General features: G+C 43.6%; 2 protein-coding genes and 1 long non-coding RNA gene across 9 annotated transcripts in view; 1 reads left to right on the top strand and 2 right to left on the bottom strand.

The window, feature by feature from the left end:
- Nucleotides 1-8,358, top strand: part of TXNDC11 (thioredoxin domain containing 11) — a 41,944-nt gene extending 33,586 nt beyond the window's left edge. For 3 of the 4 annotated variants that reach the window (XM_055707308.1, XM_027812700.2, XM_027812705.2), the window contains one exon: nt 251-1,468. In XM_055707308.1, the coding sequence (XP_055563283.1) occupies nt 251-878 (628 nt within the window). In that variant the 3' untranslated portion in view covers nt 879-1,468. Of the gene's footprint in view, nt 1-250; nt 1,469-7,695 lie in introns of those variants that run through there. The other variant, XM_055707309.1, reaches the window with a different exon arrangement.
- Nucleotides 2,039-10,841, bottom strand: SNN (stannin). Of its 4 annotated transcripts, XM_055707319.1 has the most exons (4): nt 10,687-10,741; nt 9,920-10,176; nt 8,815-8,859; nt 2,039-3,571 (listed from the first exon to the last, which is right to left on the bottom strand). In XM_055707319.1, exon 4 carries the CDS (start codon nt 3,493-3,495, stop codon nt 3,235-3,237), a length of 261 nt encoding a protein of 86 aa, XP_055563294.1. In that variant the 5' UTR covers nt 3,496-3,571; nt 8,815-8,859; nt 9,920-10,176; nt 10,687-10,741; the 3' UTR covers nt 2,039-3,234. The 4 variants fall into 4 exon arrangements, with proteins under 4 accessions (XP_055563294.1, XP_055563292.1, XP_055563291.1 ...); XM_055707317.1 differs by lacking the exon at nt 8,815-8,859 and having other exon boundaries at nt 9,920-10,173; nt 10,715-10,841; XM_055707316.1 differs by lacking the exon at nt 8,815-8,859 and having other exon boundaries at nt 10,687-10,731.
- Nucleotides 10,842-11,064: 223 nt separating this feature from the next.
- LOC114017297 (uncharacterized) overlaps nt 11,065-17,727 on the bottom strand; it is a 70,066-nt gene continuing 63,403 nt past the window's right edge. The window contains exons 2-3 of the long non-coding RNA XR_003562266.2: nt 16,436-16,577; nt 11,065-14,936 (exon numbers count right to left, since the gene is read on the bottom strand). This is a non-coding gene — a long non-coding RNA (uncharacterized LOC114017297). The remainder of the gene's footprint in view (nt 14,937-16,435; nt 16,578-17,727) is intronic.

The following is a 17,727-nucleotide window of genomic DNA, read 5'->3' as shown; positions in this document are numbered from 1 at the left end:
CAGTGCAGAGTTTCTTACAGCACCCAGACTGGAATACAGGTAAAATAGTTCTTCAAAAGAAAATACTCTGTGTTCTACCTTTATTATAGGTTTCCCTTAACTTCTATGTTAACCATTCTTGATTAAAAAAAACCCACAAAAGTAAAAAACAAAAAAAGCAAGGATACCAAGTTAGAGTTGAACAGCAGATGCTTAAATAAGATTATCATTGCTTACTTATCTGTTTTAATATGAACTTATGTCTTTCTAGGAAGGAACAAAGTGTGAAGTTCCCTGAAGACTTTTCAGTTAACCTTCCCAATCTCCTTAAATTTATTTTACATCACTCAAGTTTTTCTTTATCAGAGCCCTGTACCAAAGAATGCCTACATAAGGAGACAGTTCTACAGCAAGGACACATCTCCCACTTAGAGAGAGAAATTCAGAAGTTAAGATCAGAAATTAGTGCCCTTCATCAGGCCCATGAGCAGCTTGAAGCACAGCTTTCTGAAGCTAGGAGAGAGGAACACAGACTACAGCAGCAAAAACACACACTGGAAAAGCAGCACAAGACTCTGCAGCTCCACAGTAAGCAGTTACAGGCCACATACAACCAGAAGAATCAAGAGTTATTAGAAATGGCTGAAAAGCTTCAAGAATTGGCTGATGCATCAGAAAATCTCCTTAAAGAAAACACTTTACTGAGAATCCTGGTGGCAGCAAGGGAAGGAAAGCTACAAAACAAAGATGAAATTAAAGAACCACTTCAGACAGAGCAAACGCTTTCTGAAGCTAATGATATATCAATTTCAACAGCTACTGCCACATTAGAGGAAAAAAGGACTGACAATATTGATATCATAGAGACACAGCACAGTAATGGAAACAGGACAGAATGATTGCTTACACAAAGTCAAATGATGCAGTATTGGGTAGGTATTTATGCAAATTTTATTGAAATTCATTGTAAATAAAGACTTCTTCCCCCATGTGATCTAGAAAAACAAAAATCAAATGGAATATTTTTGTATACTTGAACTTACCCACATCTAAAGAGAAGAGGATAATGGAAAACACTTTCTGCACTTTACTATTGCACTAACTTGCAAACACCTATCCATTTAAATTAAAGATGCTGATTTTTAGGGGCAGCAGTGTGATGCAAGCATCTCTAAGGACCAGTTTATTTTTCACTGGCTTTCTCTTACAGCTACTAGGAGAGAAGTTAAGACCTTTGACTTGTACTTTTCCGTAGTTTCTGAAGTTTGCCCTTTACACTGCTTTCTCTTTGCTGAATTCAAATAGACATACTTCATCTGTGTAATCAGTGAACTTGAATGGACAAAGTCATCTTGCTACAACTATTCTGTTCTAGAACTTCAGCACATCATATCACTTTGTATACAAGGTATCTGACTGTCTTGAAACCTGCAAGAGCCATGTGTGAACTGTTCTCTACTGAAAACTAAAGAAAGTCTTACTATATTAATCCTTTTCTCCTTGATTTGTAAGAAGTCTGAATATAGCAGTTGAAGTGTGTGGATCTGGCTCTCCATGCAAGTCTCATGAGACTAGTATCTTAAAGTCATGTGCCAGGCTAAGGACAGCCCTCTATCAGCTGTACCCCATGTTGTACTCAATAGGCAGGAGCTTTTTGCTACTAACAGCATTAGTTTTGCTTCTGATTATAGCCTTCAATTAAAGAAAAAGCATAGCACTAAAAATGCAAGTCAACATCTTACTGTAGAAGAAGGGGACAGGACTTTTTGTCTAGGCCATTACTGTCTTGCATATAGGTATGAATTCTCAAGCAAGCTTACTAGGCCTATGTTACTTAGTTAATCCATATATACAGGGACAAGAAGCAAGTCTAATGCTTCCTATAGAGCTGAAGAACTTGGACTTCATTATTTGTAGCTTAACTCAGGAAACAGATTTACAGTAAGCTGCCACTGGTGGCTCAGTGTTGTTCCTGCTCTCCCCAAACCTTGTGAGGTACGGGACTCCCCATTTAACACATCTTTTTACAGTGCCTATAGCTAAACTATAACATAGATCAGGAAATGGAAGGTATGTCCTCAGTTGGAAGGCTTTCACCATTGCTAGCCAAGAACTACAAACTGACCAGCAATCTCCCTTGCCCCTATCAACATGTGTTTTTGTAGGAAAGACTGAAACTTATCTTGTAGTAGTAACAGTTAAATCAAGAGCATTATCTATAAGATACATTAACTGGATTCTATAGTTTACGGTTTGTCTGTAGACTAAAATGCCTTTTTACAACAGGCTGTTAACATATACCCTAACTCTTAAATACCCAAACAGGGGGTTCTAGGAAAAAAAATAATCATACTAGTTGCACTTAATCAGTTTTAATAAGTAACCACTTCTGCAGTTTCAGCATGCAGACCTACAGAAGAGAACAGCCTGCTCTACTGCCACTTCAAAGTCCTGGAAACCTTCTGGACCATCCTTGAGGGTTCAGTATCCATCATTAGTTCCCAGGTTGGAATCCATCAAAACGGCAGTTTCCTTGCAGTAGCTACATAGAGAACCGTTTTAGCAGCCAAAAGCTTAATCCACATAGCTGCAACTAAAGGAAATCACTTCCTTTCTTGTAGCTCCTTTGTTTCCTCCCTCAGCAATACTGAAGGCTTATACCTTCTTTTCAGAAGTATTCTGCATCAGTCCAATAAACTGTTAAGAGTAGGAGGTCTGACTTGATGGCTGTACACTCAAGTTAGTAGCCAAAGCAAGCTTTAACTGCAGATTTGGTTTTGAAGGTCTGGAACCTCATCTACAGTTGCGATTCAGAAGTCCTCTTATGGGTTATACACAGTTGCATCATATTATTCCCATATGCTGTGGAACACAAAGCAAAAAGCTTCTGGCAGCCTATTTACAGTTCACAGTTGTAAAGTAGTTCACATTACAGTAGTAGCTCCATCAAAATAGGCTCAGCTAAACATTCAAGTAACAAAAAATGTTAGTAGTCTCTTCACACCAGTATATCCCTGTGTCCACTGCCAGCAATGGACATTATGCCAGGTGAGTCAGCTCCTGTCATAGAGGAATTAGGATACACAATTGATCCAAAGTGCAACTTCTCAGTGCATGCAGTTGCAGCTTATTTAATCCTCATCAAGGTGTTTTCTGATGAGTAGCATGCCTGTGACCAGGTTCTTCACAGTATAGAGATTCTTCTGTTGGTTACACATATCATAAGCATAGTCCATATACATCTGTTGCTCCAGGTTAGCTATGTACTTCTGTGCCATTTGGAGTTAGCTTAGCTTTCCTCTCTACACAAGGTCCTTTAGCAGAGTACTGCACCAGAAGAAAGGGCTCTTTGGTTTCTCCTTCACCCACAATGCTTTCCTCATCTTCAGACTGGCTGATCCTCTGCAGACGCAGGTAACACCAGCAGCCCAGTATCAAGGCACCAAGAGCCGCTATAGCAATCAAAATAACAATAACAGTCACCACTCCAGTGGTGGGGCTATGATCCATAGACATGGTCAGTATTTCAGGTTGTCTGACTTCTTTAAGGAAATTCTGTCCTCACTACAAGGCTTGCTGCATCTTCAAACTCCTGCAGTGGAAAAACCAGACACTTAATGAAGTGGTGCAGTTTCACCATATTCAGCATCATTACATTCATCGTTGGTATCCTTCACCACAGCACATGACCCTCTTGCATTGTGCTTTGAGCTTCTCACACTCATACCATTTTTACACATTTTAAGCTATTTCTTCAAACTGCTTTCAAAGATGAAGGTTTCTAGATCAAATTAACACAAATGAAAGCTAAACTTATTTCAGCTCTTGACATGCTTGTCAAAATAGCTCATGGTCAGCCTGCTAAGAGGTAACAATTTTTACTAGGAGACAGGAGGTGAGATAAGATACATACACACTGTATGGAAGTTACAGTTTAGTGCAGATGTTTAAGACTATTTAATAGAAATGCTAAATCATGAATGAACTCTCACATCCACAAGAAGGTAGCAGTTCAGCTACCTTTAGTTTTCCTAAAGGAATCCTACAGAAACAGTATATCTGGGGTTTAGAAGTCTGGCCCTTTTTAAAGTTTAATTTACAAACATCCTTCTTACATACTCATAGTTCTAGGATTGGTAAGCTAACTGCAGAGGTAATTGCAATGCTAATGCATTCCTATAAGCCTGTCCGTAACACCGCTCTGTTTAGAAGGGGTGACTACTAGGTAATTAATGGGTTGTTCATTGAGCTGGTAAAAACAACAGATGTTGCTTTATATGGATTTTTCATAAGAAGCAGGTAGAGCTAGATTTATTGAAGAGTTAACAAAACACAAGGAGAAAATTGCTATTTTACACTTCTGCTCCTCTTGGCTTTCAAACCACAAAGGAAAGGTAGTGCATTACGACTGCAGCTGAAATTGGAACAGAGGCAGCAGGCAAGAAACTAGGAGACAAGAAGAGCTTCAAGACTTCCTTAGTCTGCTGCAGTTTTGGCAGGACAAAAAAGTAGAGGGAATGTCCTTTGCTACTGCCACTTCCAAATTCACAGCACTATTTAAAGGGGTCATGTCGGCCTTACCTTAAATTTCAAAGTTACTGTTTACAACTTTGTTAGTTTTACCTTCCTCCACTTCAGCTGGGACATAAGACACAGCAAGTCATTCATTACCCTTTCTTTCCAACTTACCCTTACTCTTCAACAAGTCAAACTCACTGAAGTCTTGACCAGAGCCAGCCCTACCCAGGAACTAATTCTGTACTGCTGTAGGGATCAGGTTAGCGCTCAGTGCTACGATTTCAGGTATAACAGATACAGTCCCTAGTGGTTTGAAGGTCAGCTGCATGTGCTGCAACATCTGCATTTCACCTGACACGTAGCCACTGACCAGCAACAGAATAACAGGAGTATCTTCTGGCTGCTGCAAGCACCCGTCTATGGAGGGCCACACACATTTCCAGGAAAGGCTCTTCCTCACCATCCTTGTTGCAGTCTCAGCTGCAATAGCAGCATCAGACAAACCCCTCAGAAGTCAGTCTGAGTCAGAACTGTTATGTTATTGTGAGTGTTCTCTACTGTACTTTCAATTCTCACCAGCATTTCAACATGAAAGAGTCAAGGCAATTACAGTGCGGTACCTCTGCCTGACAGAACTCAAGCTGGAGACCCAAGTTTATTTCCTGACATCTCATGAAATGGCAGACCCCCACACACTGTCACATAGCCATTTCAGCAAGGACACATCCACTAGAGAGAAGGTCAGCACAGGTGTCATTCAGGTCCAGTGTCACAGAGCTAACTTGCACGCACTTCTGGCTACATTTCCAGCCCTGTAAGCTACAGCCAACAGCTTATAGCATACCCAACACAACCAAGTCCTGCAGACCCAATTTTGCCCAAGTAAGAAAAACAAAACTAATCACACCCTCAGCACAGCTATGTTCCCACTGCAGCCAGAGAGGCATATGATGTTTGTCATTACCATCTTGGTTCTGCAATGCTTATTCAACACAGGGCAATCAGCTGAGGGTGATTAAGAGTGACTTTCATGTAGTTCATTTTCCTCAGGGCATGTCTGAACTGCAGCACTCTTTGATCAAGCCACAACAGTACAGCATCAGCATAAAAGATGGTTTACCTTGCTTCTCAGGCAGGCACTGCATGTTCACATTAAGCCCTGTTCTGCAGCTTGCACAACTGCTAGCAGCAATGACAACCTACTAGCACTGTTTCTCTACAGCAGTTTGGTGTAGCACATAACCTTACATTAGAACTAAACAGTTACCATCGCCTAGAAAATGGCTTTTAAAACTGGAAATTAGTATTGCAAATGCTGCCCCTCTGCCAGACTTCAAGTGAGCAGACTGCATCAGCTGTTCAAGGTATGAAACTGCATGTCACAGTCCTCTTATCACCAGGATCTTTACGCAAAAGGGCCTCAGCATAAGAGCTAGCAAGGCACCAACCTTCACCAGCAGTCTTGAGAAACAAGTTTGAAAGCAAGAGCTAGATGTTAGGTTCAGGTAACAAAGGAGCTACATGTCCTTGTATGAAGGCCTCCATAGTACTTCCTTAATTCTTGTCTGCTGTTCTTGGACACTTCTGTTTAACACTACCTTTACTGCTTATGCTTGAAGCTGTGAGGCAATTCAACCCGAACTGCCACTTTTTGGAAAAATCCTGACATTAAACTACACAAAGGCCAGGCCCATGAATCCATTAGCCTTGTTTCTCGGCAGGCACTGGGAAGAACCTTGCAGGCCCCATATGCACTCCGTGAGTGGGTGACCAGTCACTGGCAGCTCCCACACAGCTGATGCTTCTAGAATATATGAAGTTCTACAACAGATGCCAGTCAGGAGCATAAGTAGAGACTTTCAAGGTGCAGAGCTGGCCAGGAAGAACATGCTGATTACTTTGGGTATGACAGCTTTGCTTTTTTATCCTCTGCTCTAGCAAGTCAACTCAGCTTAGTCATGACAGCTCCTTCTAGAATAAATGCATATGAATCCTTTACAAGAGGACAGACTTACCTGGGAGATCATCTACTCTTGCAGAGGTATTCTCCTAACCTTACACACAATTAAGAACATTATCAGACTCATCCTTCCAGTCTAAGGTTTCATTTGTATTCATTATCACCAACTAACTGAACAGCTTTTTAAGACAACGGAGATGTTAACAGTAGTAGATATACACAGAACAGAAAGTTGCAGGACCTGTCCTTGAGGCAGGGTATTATACATGCATGCTCACTCTGTTTACACTAGAAAGTTACTTCTAGCTGAGTTAGTCTCTCTTGTGTCTCAAGTGATTTTGCTTTGATATGGCAAAGTAGAAAGTGTTAGAGACTGACAACTAGGACCTCCAGGATGCATGAGACCAATTTACCCTTATTAAACAATTTCCAGTCCAAATCTGAGTGCAAGACAGAAGCTTACAGATTCCTCTTAAAGATCATTCTTGACCAAAGCTATAGGTTTTCACCTTTACAATTCTGAACGCTTTTTTGATTCAATTAAAAATTCAAGGGATCTGCATCAGTTTGATCTCTGGGACAAAAAAAGAGCACAGTAATCTGTGTGTACTGCCCTGTAAATTCCCTTTCTCTAAGCACAGAAAGGGATTGAAGTTGCATCAAGAAGCACTTTCCGGCTTCTATTTTGAAAGCTCCTCACATCTTTGCACCACACCATACTTAATGCTAAGAACTGTAGGAGAAAACAAGCCTACATATCTTTGGAAGGATTATTCCATGGACATTCACCTTATAGGAAAAGGACAAGTAGATAAAAATTCAAGGTCACTTTCTCAAAGCACTTCAACTCTACTTCTCAACGAGATAAAGCTAGATGTAGAAATAATTTCTCCTGCAGACACATATCCTCTTCTTCCCTCTCAAGGAGTCTGGAGCCAGCACCCTATATAAAGTCAGGTATTTGGCATCTGTATGTATTTAAAGTGGCACGAGCAACTAGCTATCAGTGCATGATAGTAACCAGGACAACAGCACTATTATTTTATTAGCTTTGGATAGTTCCAGTGTTCTGCTACTGAAAGCTACAGTGTTGCTAGTTCATGCTGTTCTGGCTTCAGGTCACTGTACACCTAGAGCTAAAGCTCTCTTGCAGTCTTAATTCTATCCTTAGCACAGTACATTTACATGTTTTAACTATACTAGTAAGAACTACCTTTAGTTTCTGTGTTGTTTTCTAGATGCAGAACTCCAACCTCACTGCTCTTCCCACCAGCAACCAATTGAAATAAAGATTAAGCTGTCTTCAGAATCCGTTTCTCGATGGGAGAAATACAGCATTCTGTAGATCCTCTTTAAATTGATCTAATGGAAATTACAAGTAGTTTTCAGACTTTTTTTTCTGTTAAAGCATACCTGAGCTAAAAAAGCCCACGAGCGTACCAGGAACAGCACCAACTTCATGTCTTGTACTGTAGAATATTAAAAGCTGCAAATTCCTGATCTTCAAAAAGATTGCTGACACCATCCCACCATCCATGTATACTTGGTGGCGCTTCTAGTGCTATACCCCTTCCCATCACACTTGCTATCGAAGCGTCTAAGGATATTTACTCATTAGAAAGATTAGTCAGATTCACTGGTGGGAACTGCAAATAGCCCCTCTCAGTTCTTAGAGCAATCAAACAGTGAAAACATCAGCTATAAAACATTTTTCCATAAATAACTCCTCTTCTTTTTTGCCTAATACCAACTTCTACTCGGAACATAATTTCATGACATTTTATTATCCAATTCAGAAGCTCTAAGTAAAGGACAAACAGAAAAGACAGTTTAAATTGCAGAAGCCTGCAAGGGGATAAATTCTATGCGAGGCTGGTGTTAGTTTCTAAACTGAGTTTTTCATGATGACAGGCATTATGCGAGGCTGGTGTTAGTTTCTAAACTGAGTTTTTCATGATGACAGGCATTATGCGAGGCTGGTGTTAGTTTCTAAACTGAGTTTTTCATGATGACAGGCATTCTGCGAGGCTGGTGTTAGTTTCTAAACTGAGTTTTTCATGATGACAGGCATTCTGCTGCTAAGTTTGCTATCATTAATGACTGCATGCTGTTTCTGAAAAGAAATACTGCTACCACAGAAGCCAAAGCTATAGGAACATGCTTCAAAAAACACGTAGTTACCCAAACACACCGAAGTCCTTGAGCAGTTACATTTAAGGTGCAAGTATTAAGCTTCCATGTTAAAACCTTTAAGAAACAAAGTAACAGCACTTTGCACGACATGCTACTAATTGTAAGAAATGCTTTTCCCCTCTATGTGCCAGTAAGGTCACTTTTAAGGATTGCTGCATACTCACCACACGAGCATCCTTATTGCCAAGGAAAGATGAGAGGAAAAATCTCTGCAAAAAACACAGCTGTAATTCTGCCATTGGCACACAAGCATGTACAGCACCCAGGCTACCCAGCCATCGGGAGTCAGGCCTTTATAATACAGGAGTGCTCAGGCTTCACCATTTCCAAAAAAAGTGGGGTCACTGTTACTCTTAATTAAACTCCAGTTAATGCCACCTCTTTCTGATAAAGCCAAGTTACTTTGCACAAACTGGGGCTTAGCCAGAGGCTATTTTAGAAGCAGGGAGCTGTTTAGTAGAAGCCTCCAATGCAAGTCATCTTCTCCTCCCAACCCTTATTGTACTTGTAATGAGGAATAAAAGAGCAGGGAAGGCAGCTAAAAAAAAGGCTTTTCTGTGGCTAATTAGTTATAGACAGCTTAGCATTCAAATAACTTAGAAACACTAGAATGAAAACTGATACCTGACAGCATTGACTGGAACAGCAGTTCGTTTCCACGAGGTGTAGCAGCACCTTACACTTAATCAAGAATCACTTTTAAAGCTTCACACCAAGCTAAAACCACACAGCAGTTAATGTTTTACAGAAAAGAGGGGAGAGCAGCAGTCCGGGAAGTTTCCCAGACACAGCAACACAATTTCAAGAGCAGGCAGACCTCTTCAGCAGCACAGCAAATGGAAGAGGTTTACGTTGTCACTGGCCATCAGGCATGTCAGCCACTTTATGCAGAACTAGAAACTAGTGTTAAGACCCTGTTCAGAGGCAACTGCATAGCTGGCAAAGCATGTGTCATACTCTAGATGTGTACTTGTCAGTATTTCATCTACATGGAGCCACCAGAGATCTGCCCTGGTAAGATAACATGGTCACGTCTGACATTCAGTTGCCAGAAGGAACATGCTGCATATATCCTGTGGCAAAGCTTAATTCTTGACATAGTAAAAAAATTGCTGAGCTAGCAACATCAATTCGCCAATAAAAAAGTTTTTTTCTATTTATACATTCAAGGTAGGGCTTTGTCGAACAGCAGCTCGATAGCAGCCGCACATTTCTGGTATTCAAGCTGCTGTTCCGCCCGGCTGCAGCCCTCAGACGCCTGGCACGTACCTGGGGCAGTGGGTCAGAGGCCCGGCCAGGGGTCCACACTCGACTTCACGATCACCTTACTAGAAAAGCGAAGGTCACACTGCTTTTGGATTTCATCTGGCAGGCCTCCCCTGTGGCGACGGATCACATCAGTCCCCCGACGCTCCGCATCCCGAGCGAGTCCCTCTTGCTCCTGGCTTCCCGGAGTTACACGAGGACGGGACCACCAGCTCCTGGCAGGGGTGGCCTGGGGCGATCCGCTGCCCCTCACCCACCTGCTAACCAAGGCAAGAAGCTCAAGTTGTGCCGAGCTCCTCAGGTCCGTTCAAAGGCAGCGCCCGCAGCGGCGCCCAGCCCGGGCGCAGGAGGAGCGGAGCCGCCCCTCGCCCCAGGCTCGGCCCCAGCTAAGGGCAGCGCGGCGGGCCCGGCCCACGCCCGCTCCGATGCCGCTGACAAGCCGTGAGGCATCGCCTTATGACTGCAGCGCGGCGGCCGCGCCGGGCGAGCGGGCCGAGCCCCAGGCCGGGCCCGCCGCCGGAGCCCCAGCGCCGCCCGGCAGCGAGGCGGGGCCGGAGCGCAGCCGCCGCCGCAGACACAAAGAGCGGCTCGGCCGCGGCGGCGCCGGCGAAGGGGCGGGGCGGGCCCGGGGTGGCACAGGCGGCCCCACCGCCGCTCCAGCGCGACCCACCCCAGCACGACCCTCCGCGCCCGCTCGCAGCCCCCCTCCCCCCCAGCTCTCAGGCTCCGCACGGCGCCCGCCCGCCCACCCACCCACTATTCGTCCTTACACCGAAACGCCCGCCGCCGCAGCACCACCGACACCACCGCAGGCACGACAGCTCTTTCCCCGCCCGCGCCGCCTTATATCGGGGCCGGGCGGTGCCGCGCGGCGGCCAATCGGCGCCCGGCGCGCAGGGCCCGGCCAGCAACAGCTGACGGCCGGGGCGGCGGCGCGGCCCTCCTGCCCCCCCTCCTCCCTCCTCCCTCCGTCCTTGCCTCCCGCCTCCCTCCCTCGCTCCCGCCTCCCGCGCTCCCGCCCCCCCCCGCGCTTCCCGCCCTCCCGCTTGTCGCCCTCCCTTCCCATGACAGCGGCGGTGGGCGGCCCCCCCGGCGGGGAGCGAGGCCGGGGGGGCCGAGGAAGGCGACGCTGAGGTAAAGGACTCCCCCAAGGGGGCGCGCCACCTTCCCGCCGCCGCCTCGGCGCTGCCCGGCGGTGAGGCGAGGGCGCGGGGGAGCCGCGGGCGGGCGGGAAGGCGCCGCGCCGGGCAGCCCCGCAGCCACCCCCGCGCCGGGCTGAGGGCGCCGCACATCTCTGCCGCGGCCCCAGCGCCCCCTCTGCCAGCCCCCGCGGGGGAAAACCCCGCAGCCACCGCTGCGGCCCGCAGGAGGTCCTTTCGCCGCCCTCCGTGCGGAGTGTGGCGGGGCTGCCGAGCCGCCCCGGAGCCCCCGTGGTGCCGGGTGAGGCGAGCGGGCGGCCGGCCCGGGCCATCCCCCCGCCGGGGGTCGGTGCAGGCGGCGTGACGGGTCTCCCTGGCCCTCAGTGATGTCTGCTTGAACTTTCCCGCGTGATCCCGCCCCAGCGTGTCCGTTACATTTAGTCATTCACCCGGTGGCGGTCAGTAACTGTAAATGCGTGAGGGAATTGCCTCTTCCCGCCGAAGCCGGTCCTGAGTGGGAAGGTGACGCAGTACTGCAACTCCTCGCACCTGCTTCAGTTGCTAGTAACACAGATCCCAGCTTGTCTGAGGTTCATCTAAAGTCTTAAGAGGTTTCTGGCAAAAGGTGCTGTAAGAGGATAGACTGTGACAAAAGATCAAGTTCCGAAGTCACCATGACTTTATCTAAACACCTGGTTTATGATACAGATGCTGGTTTATATCATCGCAGTGGTTTCACTCCGGCCAGCAATGCAGCCCCACACAGCCACTTCTTCACTCCCCCTACAGTGGGAAGGGGGAGAGAATTGGAAGAGTAAAGTGAGAAAACTCACAGGTTGAGGTAAGGGCAGTTTAATAGGCAAAGCAAAAGCTGCACATGCAATCAAAGCAAAACAAGGAATTCATTCACCACTTCCCATGGGTGTTCAGCCATCCCCAGGGCAGCAGGGCTCCACGACATGTAACAGTTACTTGGGAGACAAATGCCATCGCTCCAAATGTCCCCCCTTTCCCTCCTTCTTCCCCCAGCTTTACATGCCGATCATGACATCGTACTGTACAGGATATCCCTTTAGTCAGCTGGGGTCAGCTGTCCTGGCTGTGTCCTCTCCCAGTTTCCTGTGCCCCCCAATCTATTCACTGGTGGGGTGGGGTGAGGAGTGGGAAAGGACTTGGCTCTGTGTAAGCACTGGTGGCATAGAATACCTGATACCACAGCCAGTTTAGAACATTTTAGAAAAGTCGTTGTTTAATGTAAAATTAATGTTTTATTTAAGCTTTGGATCTAATGAGTGTAGCCACAGCATCAGTTTCTATTGTTTTATGCATCGACCATCATAGAAGAGGTGATAAAGTACTACTAAACGCATTCTTAAAAGTTCAGAATCTTCTTTGAAAGGAAGAGCAAGCGCTGATACTGTGGCACTTTTGTTGCTAGTAACTAATGGTCTGGGCTGTCTGGGAAAGCACCATTGGCCATAGCAGTAACTTATCTGTCAAGTGAGCAGATGCAGAGGTAGCCTTTTGGTTAGCACTTTAATAAGATATCTACATCCCATTTAGATATTTGAATCTTGAAGGCTATAGAGGAATGAAGCTGGGTTAATTAACAATATACAGCTGTGGGCTGGCTGCAGCAGCGGTGGGTTGGCTGATGTGGATAAGGTGCAGCTGTGGCTGGTTCCTGCTAAGTAGTTAAATAGCTGTAAGGGGTATGGAAGAGGAGCAGTCAGTGAAGAGAGATCTGGAAGATGGAGTGAGTGCCCACCTGCCTGCGCTCTGGATGTAGGAGAGACAAGAAGAAGGATGCAGCAGAGGGACTGGCCTGAAAAAATATCTTGGACAGTAGATGAACCTTAGAAACCTTGTGGGGGATTGGTGGCTGGGAGCTATTTATTGAAGTTAACTTGGTATGGGATGGTAAAAGCCTTGTTGTAGCCTACTAGTTTTTTTGTGCTGCAACAGAAGGCAATGCCTGTTTTACTTACATAACCATAGATATAGACTCCACTGTATACGGGTGCCCTAATCCACTTCAGTGAGAAGGGTCATGCCCTTTTGTACAGAAAGCATGAATGCAATTCCTTCAGGAATACCCACCTTACCTATTTAAAAGAAAACCCTCAAATGACAGTTCTTATGTGACAGCAGTAATAGCAATGATGAATTATCTTATTCTGATTAGTGCTGTAAGTGGTACTTCATGCTGACAGCCTGTGTATCCAGGCCAGGAGAAAAGGATTGTTTAAAACCTATCTGAGCATAAAGCTTAGCTTCAGGCTTCTGAAGGCTGAAGCCTTTTTTTTTTTTTTTTTTTTTGCATAGAACCTAACTTGGGACAAGAAATGTTTCTGCTTGCATGTCTTCCTTCTGTCTTGAAAGAGGAGCTTTTATATGTAAATACACATACAATCATTAGAAAGGTCAAACCAGTGCTATATGTCATATTAACACAGTGAAGTCTCATCTTTATTTTACTGCAACACAGCTGTCGCCTATTTGTTTCTACTGCTTCAAAATACACAAAAAGAGAAATGTATTGTGTCTTGCTGTGTTGAAACATCTTTGTCCCATGCTTTGGAAGCTGGTTTTGTATCTGAAGGCTGATGAGCAAGGTACAAGGCATTTCCTTTCTGCAGCAGTTGTGTATAAAGCTTTATGCCAGAGTTATGAAGCCTACTGAGAAAAGGCATCTGGTAATAGTGCCACCATCTCAGGCTCACTCAGTGTGTCTGGGTGTATACAGACAGCTTCCCATCCTTCCATGTTATTACTTTGGATCCAACAGTTATTTTAAAACATGTTATTTTACACACAACACCATAGATGTTGTCATGAAATCAAATGTTGTTTTGTAATTAGGCTGGAGGAACCGTCTGCAGTAGACATGAGAGGTGACAGTTTTCTAGCTGAAAGATCTGGTTAGTGTAATAAACTTTGCTTTGCAGGAACAGTGTTTGTTTGGCACTATAGGTAACTGTGTTACTCTGAAAAATAGATTCTTTGGTATACATTTGGAAACTACATTTGGTAGAGTTGTTGAGCATTTCCTTTAATTACACTTTACCATAAAGATTTATGCAACAAGACTGGAGGCAGAGCCAAAATTTTAGTTCTTTTTCTTATCCATGGAAAAAGACCACATACTTTATCTTCTTGCATGCAGTAGCCTTTTCCCCTTCTTGATGACTAGCACGCTCTTATTTTTCTGTCATCAGTACTGTAGCCCAGAATATGCTTTTACTTTGGCAAAGCAAACTTTGTTTTTTGTTGGACAAACAGTCTGCAGTCAGCTCCTGACTAGTTTCTTAGTATGAAACTGAAGAACTGCAAAAATGGATACTACTAGATCATCCAGAGCTTAGCCTCCCTCATAGCCTGCAGATACTCCAGAGGAGCAGGGACCAAAATTAAAAAATTGTCTTAAAAACCGACTGTTTGCTAACCATTAAGAGTGTGTTTGGTTGTTGGGTTTTTTTCTGTTTTTTATGAAGGAACATTTCCTGATAAATGGGGTGATTGAGCTACTTTTGGGAAGAGCTGACTGCATGAACTACTATAGCATAGTATGGAAATATGTAAAGAGAAAGGACATTACTTTTCTTTCCCTAGATAATATTAACATCATGGTGGATTTATTAGGATTATAAAATCAGTAAATGTGACACCCCTCCCCCCCTAAGAAATCAAAATACTTTTTTTCCCTGTTTTTTTCTTCTTGGTGATTTGGGCCAAATTTTAATCTATTAATTCCTTTCTCTTTAAAGCTTGCAGAGGCTTACAGTACTTCTGAACTTCAGGCATTTTGTTCTTCCTTTTCTGTATAGAGGTTTCCCAGGGAATCTTCTTGAAGAACTTCCTTGTGTTCCTCCTGTCCCCACCTTTTCCAGAAGAGAAGCAGGTATATAGGTTTAAAAAAGTACCCATCCGTCCAGATCAAATAATTACAGTATTAACACAACCAAAATGATTTGGCTACTAAATCTCTTTCATTTTCATTTTCTCTGCTTCATTTTTGTTTATTGATTTATTTTTAATATTACACTTCCAGTTCTCCAGACCACAACAGACTTCCCTAGGAAAATTTTATAAGTAATACCCAAATGTCTTAAAAAACCTAAAGAAAATTCCCTCTGTTTTTTCAAAAAAAGACAACAAACTGAAGCTGTGGTCACATTTTTCCGCATTTTCACTTACCCATTATAAAGAAGGTGCCAAGTTTTATTTTTATGAGTGAAAAGAGGAAGAAGAAAGGAAACAACAGATTCACTTTCATAAGTGAATCCAGAAGAGAAAGAGCAGCACAGGGAGAGCAGTGCTGAAAAGATAGCTGACCCTAAGAGTTCACAGCCTCTAGACTATGGACCCCTACATTTTACAAAGTATCTTCTTCTTTCTTCCAGGTATTCCAAAATCCAATTGTAAAGAAGTCCTAGTGTATATATGTGGGTCTTCTTAATAATAAGACCTTGGCCAGTTTTGGAGGTACAGCCAGGTAAATACCCCATCCTATACACTGGAACCGAAGTTTTTCTCTCTCAAGTTTACCAGTATAAGCACATTTGATCAAATAAACAAACAATGGTTTTGAACATCTACCAGGTTTTTAGCTCTCTCCTTGTTTACTGCTTCCCTTACTTGGGCCTTATTTCTTGTCTGGTCTTCAAGACATGTACTGAATATGTTAGCTGGGGAAACCCAATTAAAATCTGTCTAGATTGCTACTTTGCCTGTTTAGAACACATTTTTTACCTTTTCAGCATACAGAGTAGAAGCAGCTATTTGGTCCATATGCTTCATGGTGTACTCGAGCTACATTCATATGGAGCTAGAAATTCATATTGGAGTGATATTGTTTTGAGGCTGGGTAGTCAAATCTTTCATAACTTCTTGACAGTCTTACTAGATTTTATCACCATAGTTCTGCTTTTTACAGCAAGCACTTCCTGAAACAGTGTAAGTGCACCCATGCAAATCATAGTTTACACCTATGTATTACATTTAATGTGACTCCTTTGCGGTGGAACATCTCTCCAGATGAAGCTGAGTTTAAGCCTTCCCTACTACAGCCAAGAGAAAAAGAAATCCCTCGTTATCTCAACATTTGTGCCAACTTGCCTTATTTTGCTTTGATTTTCAGGGGCACTCCTGAAACTGATTCACAGTAAACAGTTCAAACTGGAAGTCTCAGCCTTTACTGAAAACCAGAAATCACTATATGACTGGTACCTATGAAGAATAGAAATCTAATTAAAACACTTGTTACTGCACTTAATGATTACAACTGCTTGATGTTGTTAGAGAAGTTAGAGGTGATTTAGAGACAAAATGTTTTTTGAGTGATGCAAACAAGGAAGGTGGAAATTGTCTAGGAACCTACACCCAAATTGACAAATCAATTCAGACAGCTCCATCTAGTCCCTTGATAACTCTGGTTACCACTTTTTTCTGCAAGTTTCCTGGTAAATTTTGCCTGGATGCCATTGTTTACTCCTCTGGGATCCTGGAAGGCAACCCACAACCTAGGAAACAGAGGACAGGAATATTGCATCAGAACAATCAGAACATTTAACATAGGCAATATTTAATACTTGAAGTAGCTATTTTATTTATTAGTAGGAAAGACTATTATATATAATAGTCTGATTATGAGTAATTGTTTTAGTTCCAATTAAGATCTTCAGATTAATTTCCTAAATACCAGCAATTACTCACTATACTAGAAGCTGAGCCATAAGCTGTTCTGATGCTATTTGTGCAAAGGTCTTAATTCTTCTTTGCATCCCTGCAGCTTAACCTATCTATGATCTCCCCTCTTCCTTTTACTTCCATTGTTTCATGTCTCAAGTAAAGATATTTTTATCTCCTTTTTAGGATTAGGTGTACTCTCCTACTGAAAATCTGCAGCTGGACATAATCTGAACTGATTCTGCTCTGCAGTAACTGCATTATACTGTGTTAAATCCTAAATGTCAGAGTGCATTACTTTTGCTACATTATAATTATTGGTAGTATTCTGTGGCCAGTTTAGGCACTTACAGGGTATTAAGTGGAAGTTAGCTGTGGTAGATGGTGCACTGGTCACCATGTCTCCTGAAGAAGGCCAGAAAGCTGCAAGGGTACCAGAGTTCAAGGTGTGAATCTGGGCAGAGTACTGTAGTTGCAAACATACGCAAATCCTTGGGGGACAGGGAGTTTGAAGACAAAGTAATTCAAGGTGTTAACCCTGCATAGCGAGCAGTGCACAAGAAGCATACATTTGTGCTTTTGGCTGTTTTGCAAGTAAAATTTTACATCCTTGTTTCATCAGCTAAGATGCTTATTTGAGCAGTGCCAACTCTCTCCAAAGTTCAAGAAGAGGGGTGCTGTGAGCGCCTGTGATCCAGGCCTATAATCTGTGGGCAAGGAGCAGAACAGCTTTTTCTCTAGTGACCTGGTTGTCTTGTTGACTCAGCTTTTAGGGAATTTTGTTTTTATAAATCTTTTGAGAAATGCAGGTTAAGTGGTATATGTCAAAAGTTCAGTGTAAATTTGATTTTTATGATGTTTTTGTTTGGAATAGCTCTAGTTTAGAAAATCCTTTATTGCAGCAGAATTAACGCACTGGTAAAGCTGTTCCCTACAAAACAGTTTACAGTAGCTGTCAGCATCAAATGTTTTCTAGGCACTACA

The sequence above is a fragment of the Falco cherrug genome, chromosome 4 (assembly GCF_023634085.1).
Source record: "Falco cherrug isolate bFalChe1 chromosome 4, bFalChe1.pri, whole genome shotgun sequence".
NCBI classification, from domain to species: domain Eukaryota; kingdom Metazoa; phylum Chordata; class Aves; order Falconiformes; family Falconidae; genus Falco; species Falco cherrug.
This window is presented reverse-complemented; position numbering and strand designations above follow the sequence as displayed.